The 22,939-nt window shown below is 23.4% G+C and overlaps 4 protein-coding genes across 4 annotated transcripts; 2 read left to right on the top strand and 2 right to left on the bottom strand.

Annotated features, from left to right (window-relative positions):
- The first annotated feature begins 6,626 nt into the window (after nt 1–6,626).
- Nucleotides 6,627–8,578, top strand: LOC128962143 (brain-specific homeobox protein homolog). Its single transcript, XM_054308493.1, has 3 exons — nt 6,627–6,865; nt 6,938–7,327; nt 8,409–8,578. The coding sequence occupies exons 1-3, from the start codon at nt 6,765–6,767 to the stop codon at nt 8,575–8,577; spliced, it is 660 nt and encodes a 219-aa protein (XP_054164468.1). The 5' UTR covers nt 6,627–6,764; the 3' UTR covers nt 8,578.
- Nucleotides 8,579–13,013: 4,435 nt separating this feature from the next.
- LOC128962465 (palmitoyltransferase ZDHHC1-like) lies at nt 13,014–16,808 on the bottom strand (the record flags this gene model as incomplete). The annotated part of the gene is made up of 4 exons (XM_054308840.1): nt 16,321–16,808; nt 16,145–16,251; nt 15,921–16,073; nt 13,014–13,840 (listed from the first exon to the last, which is right to left on the bottom strand). Coding segments are annotated over exons 1-4 (1,575 nt in total), but the record flags the coding sequence as incomplete, so codon positions are not given.
- Nucleotides 16,809–17,838: 1,030 nt separating this feature from the next.
- On the bottom strand, nt 17,839–19,613 carry LOC128962464 (phospholipase A2 group XV-like). The gene is made up of 3 exons (XM_054308839.1): nt 19,484–19,613; nt 18,654–19,028; nt 17,839–18,584 (listed from the first exon to the last, which is right to left on the bottom strand). Exons 1-3 carry the CDS (start codon nt 19,611–19,613, stop codon nt 17,839–17,841), a joined length of 1,251 nt encoding a protein of 416 aa, XP_054164814.1.
- Nucleotides 19,614–20,789: 1,176 nt separating this feature from the next.
- On the top strand, nt 20,790–22,931 carry LOC128962124 (zinc finger protein 23-like). Its single transcript, XM_054308473.1, has 3 exons — nt 20,790–20,905; nt 20,966–22,545; nt 22,650–22,931. The coding sequence occupies exons 1-3, from the start codon at nt 20,884–20,886 to the stop codon at nt 22,890–22,892; spliced, it is 1,845 nt and encodes a 614-aa protein (XP_054164448.1). The 5' UTR covers nt 20,790–20,883; the 3' UTR covers nt 22,893–22,931.
- The last annotated feature ends 8 nt before the right edge of the window (nt 22,932–22,939 follow it).

Here is a 22,939-nt window from a genome sequence, read left to right as displayed (position 1 = left end):
ATACATTGGATTCACAAATGATTCAGATAAAAATTTATATATAGTATCAAAATTTGTAATATTATACATAATTATTTTGAAATTATTTGTATGTTTGACCAGAGAATTGGTACTGACTAATTATTTTCAATATTTTAAATTATTTTATCAACTATACTATAGTATTAAATAAAAATTATAATCTATTATCTAATAACAATGTAACAACAGTATGTAAACTGTTACAAACTATATTTATAATCAATAAATCAATTTAAAATATAACAATTATTATTTGGTATTTTATTTTTCAATAACTTTATAAATTCTTTATAAATCAGAACTTTAGAATCTTTATAAAATATAATTTATATAATTTGTTAAAATATAAATAATTTTACATAAAAGTTAATATTATATAATTTAACATCAATTTTATAAAAATGAATAAAATGTCTTAATTTTTATTTTCATTACATTTTGAGTACTTTTCAAACCAAAACACCATAAAAGTAAAGATAAGAGTTGTTATAACAGAAACGACAAATACGATTATGGGAACAGTCATACTCTCATTATTTGATATCAAATGACTATCTATTAATAATTTATAATTATTTTAATATCAATTATAACATATTTATATTATAGCTAATATTACTATTTGTTGTTTGATTGAAGTCCATCAAAAAGACTTGTATTATTATAACAGATTACGATAATGTAAATTATTATATAATATTTTCAACTCATTTATTTAGTTCATCGTTTAATAAATTTTTAAATATAATTTAATAATATTATAAATATCACGTGAATTTATTATTAAAATAATACACTATTAGTGTTTAATAAAAGACATACCAGTATTTTATAAAATGTCTTATGAATTAGTTATATTAAAAATAATTATTATTATTATTAATAGGTAATAGCTTTTGTCAAATCATATGATTTTTATTATGTATACAATATATATATATATATTATAAAATTTATATTTAAATGTAAAGTACATCAATATTAAGTTCTATATACTGTAGTAGCTATATTAAAATGCATTTATACTTTTATTATATAGTATATATAAATTTATATATAATAAAAAAGCAAGATTTGGTTATATTATATAAAATAAGTTGATAGGAATTAGTAGAGTATTTGAGTTTATAAGAGAATATTCTGGTTATAAATATGAATATAACATCATTAGAGCAATAATATTATTCAAATCAAACACTTGAGTGTAAATAATATCAATAATTAGCATATATTGCAGTTAATCACCAGTACATGTGATATCCCTTAGGGTCCAATTTGTTGCTTTTAAATATAACAGTCACTATTTTACCATTTTTTTTGCTACTATAAGTACTTGTATTTATTAGTTATTAGTTGATCTGAGATATGATACTATGAACTATACGTATAGTTAGATAGTTGTTAGCGTTAGTTAATAATAGGAGCGATGCTTACAATAGTTAGTATTATTAAACTCAATGATAAAAGTGATGTTTTGCTTCTTATAGCTCTAAATTAAGAGTGAAAAGACTGGGATGTGATCGCCTTACATGCCTTACATGCCTTACACCCATAATCGGCTTATTTGAAACACTTCGCACACATCACCAAATACTACATATTATATACTCTCAATATATCTCCCTTTCCCTCTCCTATATAGCAATGAGAGTCTCAAAACGAGAATAATAGCAAATAATAGGCATTAATTCAGCTTCTTATGAGTTACGGTAGGTTTGTTGTGAACTTTCATTGACTGCTTTATATAAGGGATAACAATGAGAATTACAATATATCTAATATACAATACACTACATACATACCGGTGCCATATAGTGTACCAGTTTAATGTACAGTATAGTACAGTATGCTAACAGATCAAGTTGTCATAAATCCGTAATCGGAGTCTCTATTTGTTGGCTGCAATTAATTAAACTAAAATAAGTGAACACTTTGTTAACAAGTGTCTAAATTGGCAGTACTTTAAGCCATTCAAACTACACTTTTATCCTTTAAAATGACTCACATTTTATATAATGCCATGAAATTGGTGTACATTTTCAATATAATTAACACATTTTTAAGTCACTATAACTTGTTATGTGAATTAGCTATAGTTTTCCAATTTACTATTTATTTATAGTTAACTTTTTAAAAGTTTTTAAATTTATCTTTTTATTAATACATATAAAGACAATTATAGACTAATTTATTAAAATAAACGCTATGATGTAGTTATTTAATATATAATATATGATATGTTACTTAATAATATAATACAAAAATACCTTTATTTTTCATTACTTACTAATGATTATAATATATATATATTACATCAAAATATAATTAAATCTGTAATTTTTTTTTAATTTTTAAATTATAATCTTACTTTACAACCTATACTTATAGGACATATTGAATATAAATTTAATACAATATTAAATAATATAAATTTATATTTGCTTAAATAAATTAATATAAATACTTAGATATTTTTACTTATTATAAAAGAATAAAATATAATATAATACAAAATATTTATTTTTATTAAATAAATTAAAATTAATTAGTAAATTAAAAGTAACTTAAATCATAATTTTCTGAAAATGAATTCAAAATTTTCATTATTCGAGTTTATTTTGCAATTATGTGTAATTTAACACTTTATTTTCGCTTATTTAGTTACAATATATTTATAGAGCTTAAAATTAGATTTTATTATGTAGTTTACTATTGATTTTAATATAATTTCATATAAAATTGTTTTAAAAACTAATGTTATATTTTATGAACATTAAAAACAAGTTATTTTTAAAGTTAACAAATTGAAAGAAATATGTAATTTAATAAAAATAATGTAAATTCAAATAAAATAATTAAATGATTTGAATTATGAAAGTAATGCATATAAGATGTCATAATACATGTATATAGCAATACTCTCTCGTATACTGTATTTCTATGTTATTGTATATCTATCTAAATATAGTGTTGACTGCCATTAGTTTCTATCATATATTGTTAGACTTGTCGATGCATTTCAATAATCAAAGCTTTCATACCATTAGCATAGCCTACCATTTGAGCCCACTTTACATAAAGTCATTGAATTAGCGAATATATTGAGAGATTCATTGAGCCCATAGTGAGGGCACTTAGCTTTAATAGAGACAAATATTGCCGAAATAGTGAACAATGTATAGAAATGTTAGTAAAATAGATATACTGTGAAAATCAATGGATATATTTGTCATTTTAGTATTATGTGTATAGTTAGTGACTTATTAGGTCACATACCGGTTAAGTTGGGCGCTATTGTAATGGTTAAGCGCCTCGAGCTCAGGACAATCGTGTAATACTATCTATAATATTATCAATCATTAATTGAACATTTAGTTAGAGATGAGGCAAAACAGTTACGACAATATTTGTCTCATTTTTAGAGTACGACTACCAATGTTTTGCTGCTAACGTTCCCAACATTTTTCAGTCCAATTATCCAAACGTTATTTGATATGACCCGCAGCTAAATGTCATTATTATAAGTACTCAACAATCAGTAGTATTGAAGAGTATATATACTATTAATATTAAAAAGTAAAGCAACTGTTATGTTGTGATCGCAAAACACGTGCCAAACATTTTGTTGCCTCAAATGTCACTCATTGTCTACTAATTGAATATTTTAAGTATTTTTATCAATTTTATAAAAATGTTATCATTTATTATATTCAATAAATAATCTCCTTTTAAATTATATAATGCTTGTTATCAAATCTTGTTTAATAGTAATATTATATAATTATTTATTGTTAATATTACATTAAAAAATATATATAGATATAATTAGATACACTATATAATTCATATATAATTTTTTTAATGTATATTATTTTGCATGCTTTTGTAATTATTTGATGTATTTATTTTTGTAAATATAGCTTAAAGTAGATATTTTATAGTATAAATTAATAAAATATTATAATATAGTAATAGACATAAATAATAAACAGTATTAATAAAGTATGGAATCTAAGGTATAAATACCTAATAAATAGCTTGAATTCCACGCGTTGTTAACATTTATGAGTTCAGATATCCGACTATAAGTTTATATTAATTATGGGTATGAATCACATAATATATATAATTTTTATAGATTTTTATACGTTTTAACTATAATATTACAATTATTAGTTTATGTTTATTATTTAACTATAGTATTTAATTAAAAAATTATGTCTATTGCTTATCTTGTTCTTGAAACTAAAAAAATAAATCTAAAAATAATATATAAAGTAAAAATCAAACAAAAATATTGATATTTTGCATAAAAATTTATTAACAAAATTAACATACATTACAATAAAATTTTTGAATTTTATATTAATTATAAGTTTATATAGTTTTGTAGTGATATAATAAAAAATTAGATTATATTATGTTTAAATATAAAAAATATAGTTAAATAAAGTTATATACATAATGTTATTAATGTAAACAATATCAGGGTTGCGATATTGGAAGTAGGGTGGGATAAATCCGGGTAATCCATAGAGGCCATGATTTTAGAGATTTAACCATGCAGAATTTTTCGGAAATTTGAAAAATTGTTGATTAAAACAATGAGAAACTGACCCTAAAATTTCGGCACCGAAGGAGCCGACATTTTTTACAAATTATAAAATTTTAATTTATATTTGTTAACTAACAATTTTTATGTTTTCAAAACTTATTTACATCAAATAATTCAGCAAAATAATTTTTTTAAATTTATTCAAAATTTAGTTAAAATTAATCTAAATATAATATTATTTTAATAAAATTTTTAAAATGAGCTATGTTTAAATAACTTTCTCTATTATAATATTGGTAGATTATTTTTAAGTAATTAATATAATAATGAATTATACTCTAAATATTAATGTTTTTCTGAAAAACTAAAATTTTTATAAATTTAATGTTAATTTTAATATTATAACTTAATTGAGTTAATTATTTTATTAAAAATATTTAACTTAAAAGTTTAATATGAACTATTTGTTTAAAATGATTAATTTTATTTAAAATAAAATATGATCTTAAAATAAAAATTAAAATCCTAGATTAATTAATGTATATATTAATTATTTTTAAATTTTTCATTATTAATGCAAAAGTATTTTTTATTTTAAAAATTTATGTTAAATTTAAATCATTTTATAATTTGAGAAAATTTTCCTAAAATAAGGAAATATTTTCCTATTTTCCTGGGAATTTAATTTTATTTAAATTGGAACTTTAAACTTTGGAATTTTAAGGAATTTTCTCATGACTTAATTTTCAAATTTTGAAAAAATTGCTTTTTTAAAATGAAATTAAAGTCGACACCCAAACCATTATACTCCAAGATATTTTGTCAGTTGACCCCCAAGTACTCCTCCCCTATACCCAAAAAACTATCGCAACCCATGGAATAATCTATAATTTTAATTAGTAGTAGTACTACATATATACTGTATATATTTGTATATACACTCTACTGTTTCTATTAAACTAATTTTATTGACTAGAATTCATTGCTTTAACTATCAATAAAATAAAATCTACTGATATATCAAACTTAATAATAATGATATAAAATATTGATAATTGATGTATAGATAAGTAAAATGTTATAATAAAGATTATTATCAGATGTAGTGATGAGTAAGCAAATAGACTAAAGAATTAAGTCTTGGATGAGATGTTATAATACTAAATGATTGCAATCGTTAGTCAAAGATTAGTCAATTGAAAGATTAAGTAAAAGATTGAGTCAATTGAGTGAATGTCAACAGCAATACAATGACAACTCATTTGTGGCTCTCTATCCACTCCCTTGTTATTAGAGGATTATATTCACAATCATAAAGCTATCCTTTAAATAAAAGATTTGCTGAAAACAGTTAGTTAGCCATCAATTGGAAACAATTTTCCGATCATTCGTTTATTTCTTTAGCAAACAAAACTTAAAACATCTAAGGATTTATTTTTTGTCTGTTTTTTGCTGTTATTTGTTTGTATTAACAAAAATGTTTTCAAAAAATAAACATAATTTATATGATATTTAAATTAATTTTTGTATTTTATAAATATTATAAATTAATAAAATAAAAATAATCTATTTATTGTAATTAAATAATTATAATTATTGAAAAAATGTTGGTTTTTATAGTTATTATATTATTAATTGTCGTAAATATTTGTTAATAACTATTAATATTAAAAATTATGAATATGTTTATAACATGTTATTAAAAATGCTTTAAGTATTACTATAGCAATTGTATTAAATGGAATGCTATTAAAGAGCTAAACATTAAATAATGTTTACCCAATAATTCAAATTAATTATTATAAAATAATAAATATTATATATATATATATATRATTATAGGCTTAACTTGCAATTATGATTATAATAAGATATAGTAAAAAAAACTTATAAAATTTTTATTAATTAAGAGAATTTATAGAATTTATACGATAAGTGTTACTATTATTATTACAAGAAGAGAGTATGAAAAGCATTGACAGAACATTTAAATAGAGTAACAGATAGTAAATGTAATATAAATTTATGTCTAATGTATGTCTAATTTGCGCAGATGTTGTCTTTGAGGAGTTAGCGGCCAATTGGTGAACATTGGGCGTGATTTATCTTTTATCGGCCGATTAGCATCTCATGGATCAGTTGGCTATGAGTCGACCGTTTTGCCTCATTATGCTGTTTGCGTGCAATTATGGAACACATGATTAACAAATTAAGTGAATCCGAGTCCCGTTCCTCATCACCACAAACTACTACTGGCTCTTCATTTTTTATCAAAGATATACTTTTTAGGTATTTGTTTGTCATTTACTAAATAACTTTATTCATTACATTTTAATTAATATTTGTATTATTTTTAATAAGTAACAAATGTTCAAATTCTCAAAAATCAAAATATGTATCAAACAATATTACAAGCGGTCATTTGGGAGGCATATATAGCGGTACAGCCACTGGTGTGCCTCTTAATCAACAGTCATATGCAGTCAATCATCAAATTCATTCGCAACAGATATTTGGGACAAATCCCAGTTCATTAGCTGCGGCCGCAGCGGCTCTTCTGCATAATCATCACTCGACCGCCAATTCATATGTAGCGCTTCAATCACATTCACAACACCACGAGTTGCTGCTTCAACACATGCAAAGAGCAGCCGTGGCCGCAGCCGCTGCCTCTCATGTGGCCGCAAGTCATCGCAGACGTAAAGCACGTACTGTCTTCTCAGACCAACAACTTCATGGATTAGAGCGAAGGTTTGCTTATATTATAATCAAATATTTTTTTAATTTAATTATAACAATTATTTGTCAAAATAACTTATAAAAATATTTACATATTTATCAATAATAGAAAATTTTAATATTTTCATATAAAAACACTGCAACGAAAACGCTATTATAATCAATGAACATATATTAAACTTTGATTAAATTGATTCATAATTATAGTTAACCTAGACCAATTCACACACACATATATATATATATACACTGTATAGTTTAACATTATATGTACTGTATTTTTAATAGTAATCAGTTAATTATAATAACTATATTTTCTAATGTCTACTGTATTCTCTGAATTAGTTGAGGTTAACTATAATTTTGAATGAATTTAGTCAAAAGTTTAATACAGTATATGCTCATAGATTATATAGAGTTTTAGTCACAGTTACTATTTGTTTTAATTATTTTAGTTAGCCTTAAGTTTAACTAAGTATTAAACAAATCAATTTAATTATTAAGTATTCGAGTAATTAAAAGCTTATTCATTAATAGGAAATTATCAAATAATAGTCTATTAATTTTGATTAATACTGTATTGAATTTAAAATAAAGTTATAACTTATATTATAACCTGAAATGACACTCACTTACAATACTTTAATTTATCATTTTCAATAATTTTTAATAATTATTCTTTCATAAAATTAATGAATTATAAATGTTATATTTATGCTATGCATTTGTTTAATGCATTACATTAAACAGTATATAATATGTAATGTCATAATCTAATCTAATCTAAGTAACATCTAATATATTATTAAAATATTTATCAAAACAATTTTCTAAAATAAAATCAAAATATTTATGAACTATACTTTTATTTGATACAAATTACATTTTGATTTTGTAAATAACTAATTAATTTAGTAACTGTTTCAAAACATATTAATATATTATTTGATTGAAAACATATAGTTTATATCTAGTTATAAATGTTTATAAGTCAGAAGTTATACACAAATCATTTGACTATAAATATTAATATATAAATATCTATTTTCATCGATTATATTCATATTTGTATACAAAAAAATCTTTACTATAGATTTGAAACACAAAGATATCTATCGACACCCGAAAGGCTAGATTTGGCCACAAATTTAAATTTAAGTGAAACACAAGTGAAGACATGGTTTCAAAACCGGCGAATGAAACACAAAAAACTTTTAAGAAAGTCATCGCAACCGCATAATAATACGTCCAGCCCTTTATAGATCCCGGTGCTAACACATGTTAATATACTGTATATGACAGTAATGTAAACCGTTGTATAGATTCCCATTACTATAGTATGACATAAATTTGCACATTTGATTAAACTATGAGTTGTTTAGCATTTATTATCTCTATTACATACATTTAATAATAATAATATTAATGATTTACAAACACATGTATTACTAATAGTGTAGAAATTAACATTGTGTATTAAATTGAATTAAAAATGAGCGCTGATTTATAGAAAATTTAATAATTTGATAATTGATATTACAGTATTAACAATAAATATAAATATCAATAATGAATTATTAAATAAGTATCACAAGTATATTTGATATTTATATTCTAAATTTAATTAAATAATAAAAATTAATATCAAAAATTTTGTATATGTTTTATTGGATTATGTAAAAATAAATTTTATTTAATTAAATATAATTTAAATAATATATACATATGTATACAATAGAAATTAATAAAAATAAGCTTATTATCATTAGTTTGTTTTTGTATTGAAAAAAATGTTTATAATTTATTTGTTTTATTGGTAATATGATAAATAACTATTTTTTAATTAATATTCAATGTAATTGGTTGTTAATATATTTTAATAAAGTTGTAATCTATTATTATACAGCATTAAAGGTTAAAAATACATTACATAATAGATTATACAATATTATCATATATAATATTTTAATAATGTATTATCAATTAAATATATAGATTAAAAATAAATCAATGTAATATTTTTAAGTTTAAACATTTAATTAAAGCATATCCTTTTGAAAAAAATTATATAAATATATTTTAAGATTATTTTTATTATTATCAGTATATTATTAATATAACTATTTTATTACTACAGGTATTTAACAACTAGTTTATACTAAAAACTAATGTACTATTTTATTATCAAATATCAATGTTATTAAGTAATATACTCATGTGTTTTATATTGTATTGTAATAGTATATTACTACATTGTATATAATTTTGTAATCTTTTATATTAACAAATTATATATATATATATATATATATGTTATATTTAATTTTTATCATAATAATTATTATTAGTTTACAAATGATATATTTAATGTTTATTTACAACATAATTAAGTATATTAAATATGTCTGTATAATAAATTATTACATTATTAATAATTGTCTTATAAGAAAGTTTAGGCTAACAATGTGTAAAGTATTAACAATATGATAATTAATTTACATTTAGTTTAATATTTTATATTTTATGTCTTTTGACAATATTTAATGACTTTTACTTGTAGTAGTAGTTTACAAAATTTCATTTATATATTATTTACCGGTATTAAAATCTTATAATTTAATAATTCAGATAATTATATAAATAAACACAAAATGCACTGCACTTATCAATAGTTATGAATCAAAACATCAGAGAATTCATACAATTAGTAATAAATTGTGTGGAAATTTTCAATTTATTTTATTGTATAGAATAACTATATATTGAAACTCAATGACTATTGTTATCGCCGGTCAATAGGCAGTCACTGTTATCTACTTGTAGTCCATAGTATTAGTAGTACTGTACCAGTGCTCTCTCTCTCTCTCTCTCTCTCTCTCTCTCTCTCATTATAGGTTAAGCACCATTTTCACCATTTTCGCTATTTTTGTCACAAAAGATGTGTATTGCAATGAAAATCCAATGATTTTATTATACATTTTTTGCGGTTTGATTTAATTGACAAATAGTGTCATACAATCGCTATTATATTGTACAACACTTTTTGCTTTATTTGTATCTCACAAGAGATAAGTCATGAAATGGAAAATAAATTGATATAAATTGAAGCCATTATTGTTTGCTATACTACTAGTGTTATTCAATTAGACTATGAATATCATTGAATTAACCGAACCGTTAATGAACACTATATTTATCATTGAATAACATACGAATGCATCAAATCTAATCACTCACATCATCACTATATCTCTAAATCTAATTTATTGACCAAAAATGATAACAACTGTATAAATGGTACAAACAGTACAAACAGTATATATTAATACTATTTATTAAGATTCAGAATAGAAAATAACTCGTGTCTTACTTACGATTTCATATGACTTATAAAAACATCAAAATCTTCTATTTATTTAATATTACTAAAACAAAAACTCAGCATTTTTTGCATTCAAATTGTTTTTTATTATTATTTAACCTAAAGTATAACATATATRTATAATTGTATTTAAGATTCTCAAAATTCACATTTTATAATTATACAATACAATAACAAACCAGTTAAGAATGCTAGAAAGCATTATTAGAAAAAAAACTTTCATGTAATAAAATATTATTTTCGCAATTTGTCAGTTGATTTTAGTCATAGTCAAATGACTTAGTATGACAAAATAAACTCAACTATAGTCATGTAGGTTATCAAATGACTCGGTTTTACAAAATAAGCTCAACTTTAGTCATGTAGGGTATCAAATAATTCAGTATGACAAAATATATTCAACTTTAATCATGTAGGTTATCAAATGACTCAGTATTACAAAATATATTCAACTTTAGTCATGTAGGGTATCAAATGACTCGATATGACAAAATAAAATCAACTATAGTCATATAGGGTATCAAATAATAAAGTCAACTATATATTATATCTTATTTTTTATACAATTCTAAATGTTAAAATTTTTACCTAAAATTTTTTACTTTAAAGCTATTTTCTCTATGTTCCCGAAGAGATATCAAAAGTTTAATGCATAGTTCTTATGCTTGTTTTTGATGCTTTATTCAAATCTATACTTAGAAAAAATCTTCTTTAAATTTTCTTTACTTTGGCCGCCATTTTCTATATGTTCCCGAAGAGATAGATCATTTTCGATGCAACTTTTCAATACATTATTAGAAGTCCTCTAATCGAATCTGAAATCAGAATTTCAAAATTCGCAAAATGAAATGCTACAGACAGACAGACTCAAAAACGCTTGTATAGATTTCAGTAAACAAAACTTTTTCAAAGTTTTTTTTTTTAATATCTTATTTTCTATACTATAAATATAATATATGACATTTTATACTATCTGTTTTTATTAGAATAGTTTAATTATTATATTAGGGTAGTTTAGTAAAAAAATATTAATACTGTATAATATAATTCAATAAATTGATAATCTTTTTAATCTATTCAATAATTTATTACTTTTATATCAAATATTTGTAGTAAAATAATTCAATTATTAACAATTTAAAAAAATATAAGAATAAAAATAATTATTATTTTAAGAGTTATTTAAAAAGTAATCTAAAAATAATAATCTAATTATTTATAAAGTATTTACATTAGATGGCATTGTATTGACATTTTTAATTTAATTCATAGAGTATTTACAGTACGGATAATATCAAGTATTAATAAAATGTTATTCAATATACAATGTATAGTACAGTACTTTAATAGCTTTTATAAAGTTTTTAATCAATATTAAGGAATTTATATAAATATTATAAATAAATAATATATTTGTTTATACAATCAAACTATTATCGGGAACTCAACTAAAACGGAAACTAAATCAAAATCTGTCTGATATTTGGTTTGATTTTTCAATTAAAGTATTACTTTATAAATGATTTTATAGTTTTAATACTGTATTACTGTTTAATGTATTTATAGGATAACAGTATTGAATACAAACGTAACGTTATTACTGAAGAGTCCAAAGAAATAGCCATTAATTTGTTTGTTTGTAAAGACAGACATTGTTTGCAATTATAAAGACATAAAATAATCTGTTTTTTTGCCGAAAAGAAATGTTAGGACGACTGGTCAAGTCGGGTGTGACAAGTGTCGGGTCGACAATGTGTCGGATGCCGGTGCGTAACAGTGGTCTATATCCTCCGTATTACAAGCATTTAGTGGCCGCTCCGAGAGAGACCATTGGTTTTACCGAAAAAGCCTTTTGGGGTGTCTTCTTCTTCGTGGGCATTATGGCTGTTCCCGCTTGGATTCTCGTCAATCTCGATGATTATAAGGGAAAGAAAAGTAACCAATAAAGAGGTATTAGTCTATAGTCCACACCATTTGATCCAATAATTCATTTCTTGCATTTTTCTTGCAGATTGTCTTCATTTCTGTGACTATTTATCACCGAAATTGTTGTCTATTTATAGTAAATATTATTATTATAATTGAAATAATTAGTTCATTATAATTAATTGTTTAGTATTTTATTATTTAATAATATTTTTCAAAATTTAACGATTTGTTTGATTTGTGAATATTATGTTATCATATATTGCGAAAAAATGTAGACTTAGTTAACAAATAAAAAGTAAAAAAGAGTTTTATTACATAAAATAATTATTATATCAAATGTTAATTTAATAATAATTACAGTCATTTTAATTGATTTTCAATTGATTTTGGATAACTATTAGCCATTTCTTGTGATATTAGCTCAGATTCAGTTAAATTATTGTTTTTATTTAAATGTAATCTATTTCTATGTAATTGAAGTGAATTGAGTCTAAAATTATCATTAAGTTTGTATGTATTGTAACGGATGTGTAGTTTATTGGAAGGACTGGAAGGGCCCATAAATCCCGTTTGTGTCCAATGGTCAGGAATGACAAAATCAGTCGGACTTAAAAAAGATAACCTATTGGTGACAACTTTTGAGTCTTCAATTGGCTTTAATATAGGCTGACTATTGGTTTGGTTATGACTTTTTGTCTCATTAAACGATTCATTTGATTCTACAGATGTTATCATTTGATTTTTCTCATGATTTTCTTCAGTAACTGAAATAATATTTTTGCCATTATTCGCATTATTTTGTGAGAAATTATCACTTAATTGTCGACTACTTTTCTGTTGATTTATTGGCGATGCCTTAACTATTGTATTATTTTCAGTCTGAACTTCTTTGTTGGGAACAGTTTCTAAACACTTCATTATAGTTGATATTTCCTGTGATGTGATATGTTCTTCATTAGAGACATCTTTAATAATACTTTGTATGAATTGTCTGTCTTTTGAAGCTTTGCTGCTATGAGTTGTTGAGTTATAAATTGTTGGATCTAATGGTTTAATCCGTTTGTTGTCACAAATGGCAATTCCTATCCATTTGTGAAAACTTGTAACTAATTTGTTGCGTTGATTGCCATTCAATATTCTTGACATAAATGACTTATCCTTTTGTTTGTTGCGATGCTGTACTACAAACTCATATGTGGAAAGTCCTACACAATCTGATTAATGAAAAAATAATTATTTTAAATTTATCGATATTTTCCATTTTAACATATCATATATAAACTCAATGAAAATCAAATTGAATTGCTTTTAAATTATCTAATGATTTATGGCATAAATCAGTTAAAAAAATGCTAAATACGTATCAAATTTTATTTTATAGTTACTTTAATTTAACATTTATTAATAAACAGATTTAAAGTATGTTTTCCAGATATAACGCATATTATACCTATTATTATCTATTTGTGTAATTTTGCAAAATAAATGTAAATACATTTTATAGTACAAATTAATCTATAATTGAATATAAGTTTACAATACAGGTGTACAGTACTGTAATTTACAAACATTATTGAAAAAAGACTATTTATACTACTTTTGTACTGATTTTATATATCAATATATTGATATTAATACATATACTTTACATTGCATTACAATTGTAATATTTATACAGTAATATACTTTTCAAGTTATATTGCACTAAATATTTATAAGAAAATATAAAAAATGAAAATAATTTTAATAAATATGTATTTTTTTATTTTGAATAATTATTAATTTAAAAAAAATTATATATCGATCTTTAGAATACATTTTTTTGTGTATTTTTATTAAATGTATAATTTTCTAAAATATTTTATACCAAAGTTTTATTATTAGTTAAAACTATAGAACAAATAATTTCTTTAAATAAAATGTCTAATCATAAAATTTATGGATTTATCATTTTAATTTTTTAAAACTAATTTTTTATATATTTTATACTAGCTTATAATTTAAAAAAATGTTTTCATTTTCTGAATGAATGTGATTTAATTTTAATTTTCAAAATCACATTACGTCTAACTAAATCTATTTTTAAACATCATTAATTTAAATTCATATCTTATATTAATTATAAGATTTGGTATTATTAAGTATTTTTTAACTAAAATCTAGATTAAAGATGTTTCCACACATTTTTTTAACTTTAATTACGGTATATTTCAAACACAGATTAACGACACTTCAAAATCAAAAGTCAAAAATTAAGATTTTATAAACAAAATAAAATATTAAAATTATACATAAATACTATTAATACTGATTATAATTATTAAACTAAAAAATTACATTTTCTCAATTTGATTGAAAAATATTCTATTTTAAGTTAATTAAAACTCAATTGTAAATTATTGCTATAAAATATAAAAACTGACAAAAGAAAATGTTTGAGTAGAATAATCAATGTTTATAAGACTATTTATAATTAAAATTAAATGATAATTATTATTAGTAAATTAAAAATACATTAGTATAAAGTTATATAATTTATGACATTGCCTGTAATTATTATTGTGAAATATTAATTTGATATTTAACAATTCAGTGCAAATCTATAATTAAACTATTGATTAATTCAATGAATACAGAATTTTGAGGCAAATCTCATCTAAATATTTATATTAATAATCGTATATTTGTTATAACGATAGGTTTAATGTCATATCATTATCGGTGAACATGAAATTCAAATCAAATATACGGAACCATAATATATATGATATAACCATATATTATAGTATAAGGTTATCCCTAAAAAATCTTGACATAAAATGATTATAAACACGCTATCGATGTTATTGTAATGAATACTATAAAATCAATGTTAGACTATCTAATGTTTGTCATTAATCATCAATATAAATGCTATTTGGATAAATTTATATATGACATTGAAAACTAACAAATTCAATAAATTACAAATTTCCATATTATCTTTAATTTGATTCCTAACTCCTAGAATTACATCAAAACATAAAATTATAGGATTAAACAATTGTGTATCTAACAGGAATATATTAAAATATTAATTTTTTAAAATGTTAATTTTAAAATTGTTTTCAAACACATATTCTACATATTTAGTAATTGATACGATTTTACATAAAAAGAAAAAAATTAAACAATTATGGTTAAAAATTAATGAAATTTAATATGTTATTTAATATTTTTCAGTGTATTTACACTATGAATACTTCAGTTTATTTCAAAAATTGCTTTAAAATGTTCAAATATTTCAAAACTTACTTAAATACAAATGAAAACCGAGTAAATGTGTTAATAATATGATAGCTATCGACGATAGGATGAGAGTTGATATGATGACCACAATCCATACAATTTGTAGACATTGGTTGATATGCGAGTCATTATTAAAATATAACAAAGTTTTTGTACGATCTATAATCAAAATAAATTATATATTTTTAGAGTATTTCACATTTAAGTGTCAAATATCAACTCAATCATACCATAGAGCCAACTGTTATGATTGAAGTAAGCAATTGTCAAAATTAAAGTGTTAACAAATATTATGGCTATTCCTAATAATGCCGATAATACACAATATATAAACCATCTAATATTATATAAAAATTAATTATTAGATTATAGTTGGATATATATATATATATATTTATTAAAATACCTATAATTTTTACCGCCGACACAATTGTTAAGCCATTTACAGTGATGATCAAAATTAGACACACATTTATTACATAGACTACAGTGTTTGGATTTAGAGCCGACAGTAGTTTCGCAAATATAGCAAAACTGGTTTTCAATAACATGCGAGTGTTTGTTGCGGTCAAACTTCGGCCGATTTCGGGTAACATCGAGCTTATCGATAACGGCATCGTCGGCCGGATTTATAGTTATCGCTTTGATATGAGTTATAAAGTGAATAATAATTACCAGGAGTTTGATGACGACTACTGTACACCTGATAGGTGTTGAGGGAAGTGTGGGTACAATGAATGTAAAGCATATGACACTAATTAATACAACGAAAAGCCAGGCAATGATTTGAAGCCAATGAAAGGGATCACTCAATCCATTCACACGAATAGTTTGTTCAGTAGATTCTGGACTTTGTTTTGACAAAACACTGATTTTGTTTTTAATTAATGCCATTAATTAATGTCATTTGAATGTTCAAATCAAACGTCACTTTTTCATCGATTTTGATCACAATTTATGATAAATACCGCAAAACACTATCTCATGAATTCAATTATAAAAATATATTTTACGTTATAAATAATAATCATAGAAATACCTGTGTATTGTCTGTAAAATCATTTATTAATGGTTGAGGAATACATACAATACAATGCATGTGCGCTCTATTGCCTTGCATTACACCATTGTATGGCAGGTATGACCAAACTCAGTGCATTGTGCAGTGCATACCTTTCCCACTATGTTTGCGTTTTTACCTTTAAATCGATTTTTATGATTACGTATGAATTGTGGAGTTTAAACATGATATGTATTGTATAGTCTTATTATTAATATGATTATTATAGCAATAATATTATATCTTGAATAGTAATAAAATATTCTAATAAATCTTTAACAAAGACATTGATTAGTTATTTTTAAAAATATCTTTTAACTAAACAAAGTTTTATAATATTAATGAAAATAGTAATATTTGAATTTACTTTTTATTCAATTTCTTAGAAATTATATAATTAATAGATATTTATAAATTATATTATTTTCTATAAAATTAAATAATATAAATTGTTTTTACATTACTTTAGTTATTGTCAAAAAAATAATATTTATTATTTATAAATTAAATTCTATTAACACATAATACATTTTTTGTGTATTAATATGTTTATATAACAATACATTAAGGATATTTATTTGTTGCACATTAATGATCTATTATAGTATTATTTAATTATTTATAATGTTGTAATTATAATAAACGATATAAAGCTATTTTCATCAATTTAAATAATAGATACAAAAATTTAAGTTTAAAGTATAATAAATTTGAATTATCTAACATGTTTGATTAAAAAATCACTTTATATAACAATAGTAAAAATATAATAAATTTGTAAATAAAAGAAAAAAAGATAAAAATATGATAATCAAAGAAAATATTTGTAAACGATATCATAAGTAAATAAATATAATCAATATCTTAGTTAACAATAGCTAACTCTTTAATATAACTGATAACTCGTGGATCACTCATAACAATAATGTGATCGGATTTAGAGTATGCTTTGTAAACGACTTTTTGTTTTTGTTTATTCTGCCAATCCTTACACGCCTCAAGACTCTTCAAGTTAACGGTTCCGTCGCCGTCACCGTAAACAATATGTGGCTGTGAATCGGGAAACTTACCCTTATTGTAGACTAACTTATGCATTGTGTCCAAACCATAACCATGAATGCAATGCACTTCAACACCTGGAGGTGTCATATCATATGTCAAATTTTTGACGTCGAGCCACATATTATAGCCGGTCATGTAATTTAAATCTTCAAAAAACTCTCTATAATTCATAACCGTATAATTTCTTAGAGTAGACTCCATAAGCACTTCATTATTTCCCCAAACTTTATCACTCGGCAACAAATATGCCAAACTTGGAAACGTTCGCTCGTCCTCTCGTATAGTAATCGATGGCACAACTATAACACCAAAATTATCTCCCGAAGCAAATGCTTTCATAGATTTGACAGCTCCAGCCCAGGGAGCGGCTAATGTTATAAATGATTGAATATATTTGTCTTTCCAACCCTGGGTCTGTCTATTGAGAAAATATAGAAGTGTTGGACAACCCATTGAATGACATAACAGAATATTCTTTGTTTGATTATTTATTTCATAAGTATCTTCTATTAGATCTTTAACTTGAATTAAATAATCTGCTAATTCATCTATAATCGTATTATTTAATTAGTATATAATGTTGTATTATTTGTTATATATATAAAACTAATTCTTACTAGGTGCTTTACGAAAATCATATGGTGCTCCTCTAATGGATACTCCTCTCTCATAACCAAAATCGACTAATTGTTTAACTAGATTATTGAAATATCCTGATACAGGTACTCGACTGGGATCTACATATTCAACAGTTGATGTATTGCCTAACCCGGGAACCTGTGTCTCGACACCAAATGTATTAGATGTGGTTCTACTGGTGTTATCGTAAACTAGTTTCATGTTATCAATCCAACAATCGATAACAAATGGTACCAAAAGTGCCAGATTTAGCCATAGATTAAAGTAGTCATCAGTTTTCTTATCACAAAAATAATGGGGAACTTCGGCTTTATTGAGCTTAGCGTCAATTTGAGAACCGCCGTCACCCGGAACTACATTACAAACATTTTAATTGTTATTTATTTATATAATAAATATTTGTTTTCAAGAATATTCTGCATAAAAATTTATTATATAAAATCATAGTCTAATTATATTATATAAATAAATAAAATGTTTTAATTATGTAAAATTATTACATATAAATTATATACTTGTAAAATTATTTTGGCTTATTTTATTTTTTAAAATAGATTAGTTTATATTAATACTGTATTTATTATTTTTAATTATTTACATTGTAATTTTAGTGTAATGTGTTAAACATTAAACAATTTATATATATAAATAATTATATTGATTTAATACAAAAATCGATATGAGTGTATACAGTATATATAACTATATCTTTAGAATATTAGATATGTATAATATTTTAATATATATATAATATATATATAGTATACTTACTGTATAAGTACGTTATAATAATAAAATATAGACTCACCCAAAATAATTGGATACAATTTTTTGTGTCCATCTTCTACACGATTGTCATTATAATCTCTCTTAACAATGGATGTATGCAATGGACTAATCGGTAATATCAACACTAATATAATAACTAAATTATTCATAATTAAATAAAACTCCAATAAAATAGTATAACATAAAGTCAAAAGTGATTAATTAGGATATAATTATTTGGTTGGAAAGGGTTAGTGTATTGGAGTCATGTGTTGACTGATAGGACTCGGATTTTCTTATGGATCGACTAAACGATTTCAATACAAGTGTTGAACTATTTTTGTTAACTTTTTTCATCCGCTCTGTTGCTAATCACTACAGAAATAAAAAGTTTTGGAAATATATTTATATTTTTGACTCCAATTATATTTTTAACTAAAATGGGAAGTGAGTTGTTTAGTGGAGATGCTTATGATAGGCCTGTCCTTAGCCTTCAAAACATATGTTTTGTAAAACTTTTAGTCTTAAAAACTAGAAATAACAATATGATTATAATAAATAAGTTTACTAAATATTAATAATTGTATAAAAATTGACTTAAATTAAGATTAATTTCATAAGACAAATCACATGATAATGTTTTTACTAAATAATTGTTTGTAAAGTTATTTTTCAAACAAACTATTTTACATATTAGACAAATTTGTTTTTAAGATAATATAAATAATTACTCTTTATGTCATAAAATGTTTTATCAATTATTGCATATAAACTATTTTACTTTATTTTGTTAACAATACAGGAATAAACAACATCATACCATCAATATAGTGTTATTATATAAATTTATAAATAATTTAATTAATGTGCATAATACGATATATATTGTAAATATATATACAGTAAAATATAAGTATTATCAAAGTAATTTAAATAATGATAATTAATCAAGCAAAAATATAAAATATTAAAATTTCAAATATAATATTAATATGTAAGAAAACATTATATTTAGTTAATTTGTAATCTTAATAAAATATAGTTAATCTAATTTTATGATAATAATATAAATTTATTTAATGTAAAATAAATATTTATATATTTTAAAACAAATAATAAAACATTTAAATGAGCTTGGTCAAATTAAATTAAATATATTTATAGCTATTTGCTTAACCATACATTAATAGTATAACATAATACATGTTTAACTAAATGACTTTAAAGTTTTTCTATATAACTGTTTGATATAAATTTGGTAAATAGCTATAAAAAAAATCTCAGAAAATTCCTAAAGAAATTTCTCGTAAATTTACCGGAAACTTACTTTATGTAAAATTACAGCGTTTAGAGGTTTGAGTGAATGTAAACAAAGACAATATGTTTGAATTGATTTGATTTGCAATCAATTGATTAAAATCGAAATCATTGACAATATTGATGGCAACCGAAGACATGAGTTGTAAGACATCTAATAAATTGTAATATTTTTTTTAAATTTTCAATTGATTTGTCTCTTCAGATGATATATCACCAACGGATCCACTTTTACAAAAATTTACGGTTGAGTTTAGCGAAGATGAAGACACAGAGACTATCATTGACTATAATTTCGATGAAGACAAACAATTAGCCGATGAGTTGAATCATATTCAAGAAGTTCTAATTAAAGACCTCGAAGACGACAACAGTAATGATAACAACAACAATACCTACAAAACAAATGATGATAAGACTGATAATGATATGGAAATTGTGGTCAACAATGATGACGACCTTCTGTTGGGATCAGAAATCATGACAGAGAAGTATCTGAAGAATCGACAACAGGATAACAATTGTGACAAAAATAATGATAACAATATAGACAACAATAAAGACAATCACAAGAAATGTATTAAAAAGTTTGATAACGAAAGAGAGTTAAGGATTGAATTGCAGACAGAATTAGAGTTAGAGAGACAACAAAGGATTCATTTTCAGAAACTATATGAACAACACATGAATTACTCTCTTAAGAGAGAGTTTAATGACTACAAACATATTAAGACATTAAAGATTGAAATTTTGAAATATCGACAACAATTGAATGCATTAAAGAAATCACTTAAAAATAAGGACAACATTGAAGATATTAATACCATTGTTGAAGATAATGAAACTTTAATTCACAATAAAGAAAAATTCCAAGAATTTAATTGTCCCGATTGTTCTAATACTTTCAAATCGGAAGTCTCGATGATATTACATATTGTTAATCATTGTATCGAAGAACAAGAGTTCCGATTGGAGACAACTGTCTTCAGATTAGATGAGTTCTCGGATTCGATGATAGATTCGATTCGCAAAAGTGTTGTTTATTGTTGTCCGCGATGTGTCCGTACTTTCAATTCACTCGACATTTATTATCATTTATACAAATGTCATACAAAAGAGCGGCCAATCATTTGTATTGATTGCAGCAAATACTTCACTCATTTAGACTATTGGACAGAACATAACCATTTGGTTCATAACGGACTCATTCAAAGTGTTAATTATATTGATATTTCATTACAAAAGCATAATTCACAAACTTTAAGACAATCATCAAACCTATCACAACAGTCAGGAAGGAAACAAACATTACCACCAAATCGGAAGATATATTCAAAAACTAATGGCAACTATAGTTCAAAATCATATAAATCTTATTCTTCAATTCGAACAAATGAGAAGATTATTCGATTGAGTGATAAATTAAATATTTTTGATTCCAATCCGAATGAAGACGAAGATGAAGACGACGACGAAGAAACAGAAGTGGAAGACGAAGAAGACGATGACAATGACAATGAAAATGGCAGTCGTAGTGATAGTCCAGAAATTATAACTTTAGATTCTCCCACTCCTTCACCTTCTGTAAAGCAATCTTCTAATATAAGAACTTTTTCAGTAACCAAACCATCAATATCTACGAACTCTAATCTACCGAATAATTGGAATTCGAGAAAAACAATTGAATCTAACTTTACCTGCGATTTCCCCGACTGTGACTTCAAGACAACCAGTAGAGAAAAACTTGAATTTCATGTCAACGCTCACACAAAATCTAAATATAAGGTATGAATCGTATAATTAATGTTTTATTTTGAATCCTTATATGTTTTTGACTTAATATTACTCAAACTAATAGCAATTTTGTTTGTTGTTTAACTGGCATTTAGTGTCCGTACTGTCCATATGTAGGCAACATATTGAACGACATCTTGAAACACATCCAAAAGAGTCAAAAGCATAAAAACAGTTACGTTTATAAATGTCGCGACTGTTTCTTTGGGATCAACTGTAGGCAAACATTTACAGAGCATTTAAAGAAAAGACATTTTCGTAATACCGACGATGAAGATGTCATCAATGATTACATCACTGATATGTTTCGTAACGCCTATTCAACAAACGACAGCTGATTCCAAGTGTTATAATAAGATGTTTATATGTTATATAAATTTTAATT

This window comes from Oppia nitens, unplaced genomic scaffold (genome assembly GCF_028296485.1).
Source record: "Oppia nitens isolate AA-2021 unplaced genomic scaffold, nextdenovo-longstitch-racon4-pilon3 scaffold6_pilon_pilon_pilon, whole genome shotgun sequence".
Classification (NCBI taxonomy): Eukaryota; Metazoa; Arthropoda; class Arachnida; order Sarcoptiformes; family Oppiidae; genus Oppia; species Oppia nitens.
The sequence above is the reverse complement of the archived record's forward strand: the minus strand, read 5'-3'. Positions and strand labels throughout refer to the sequence as shown.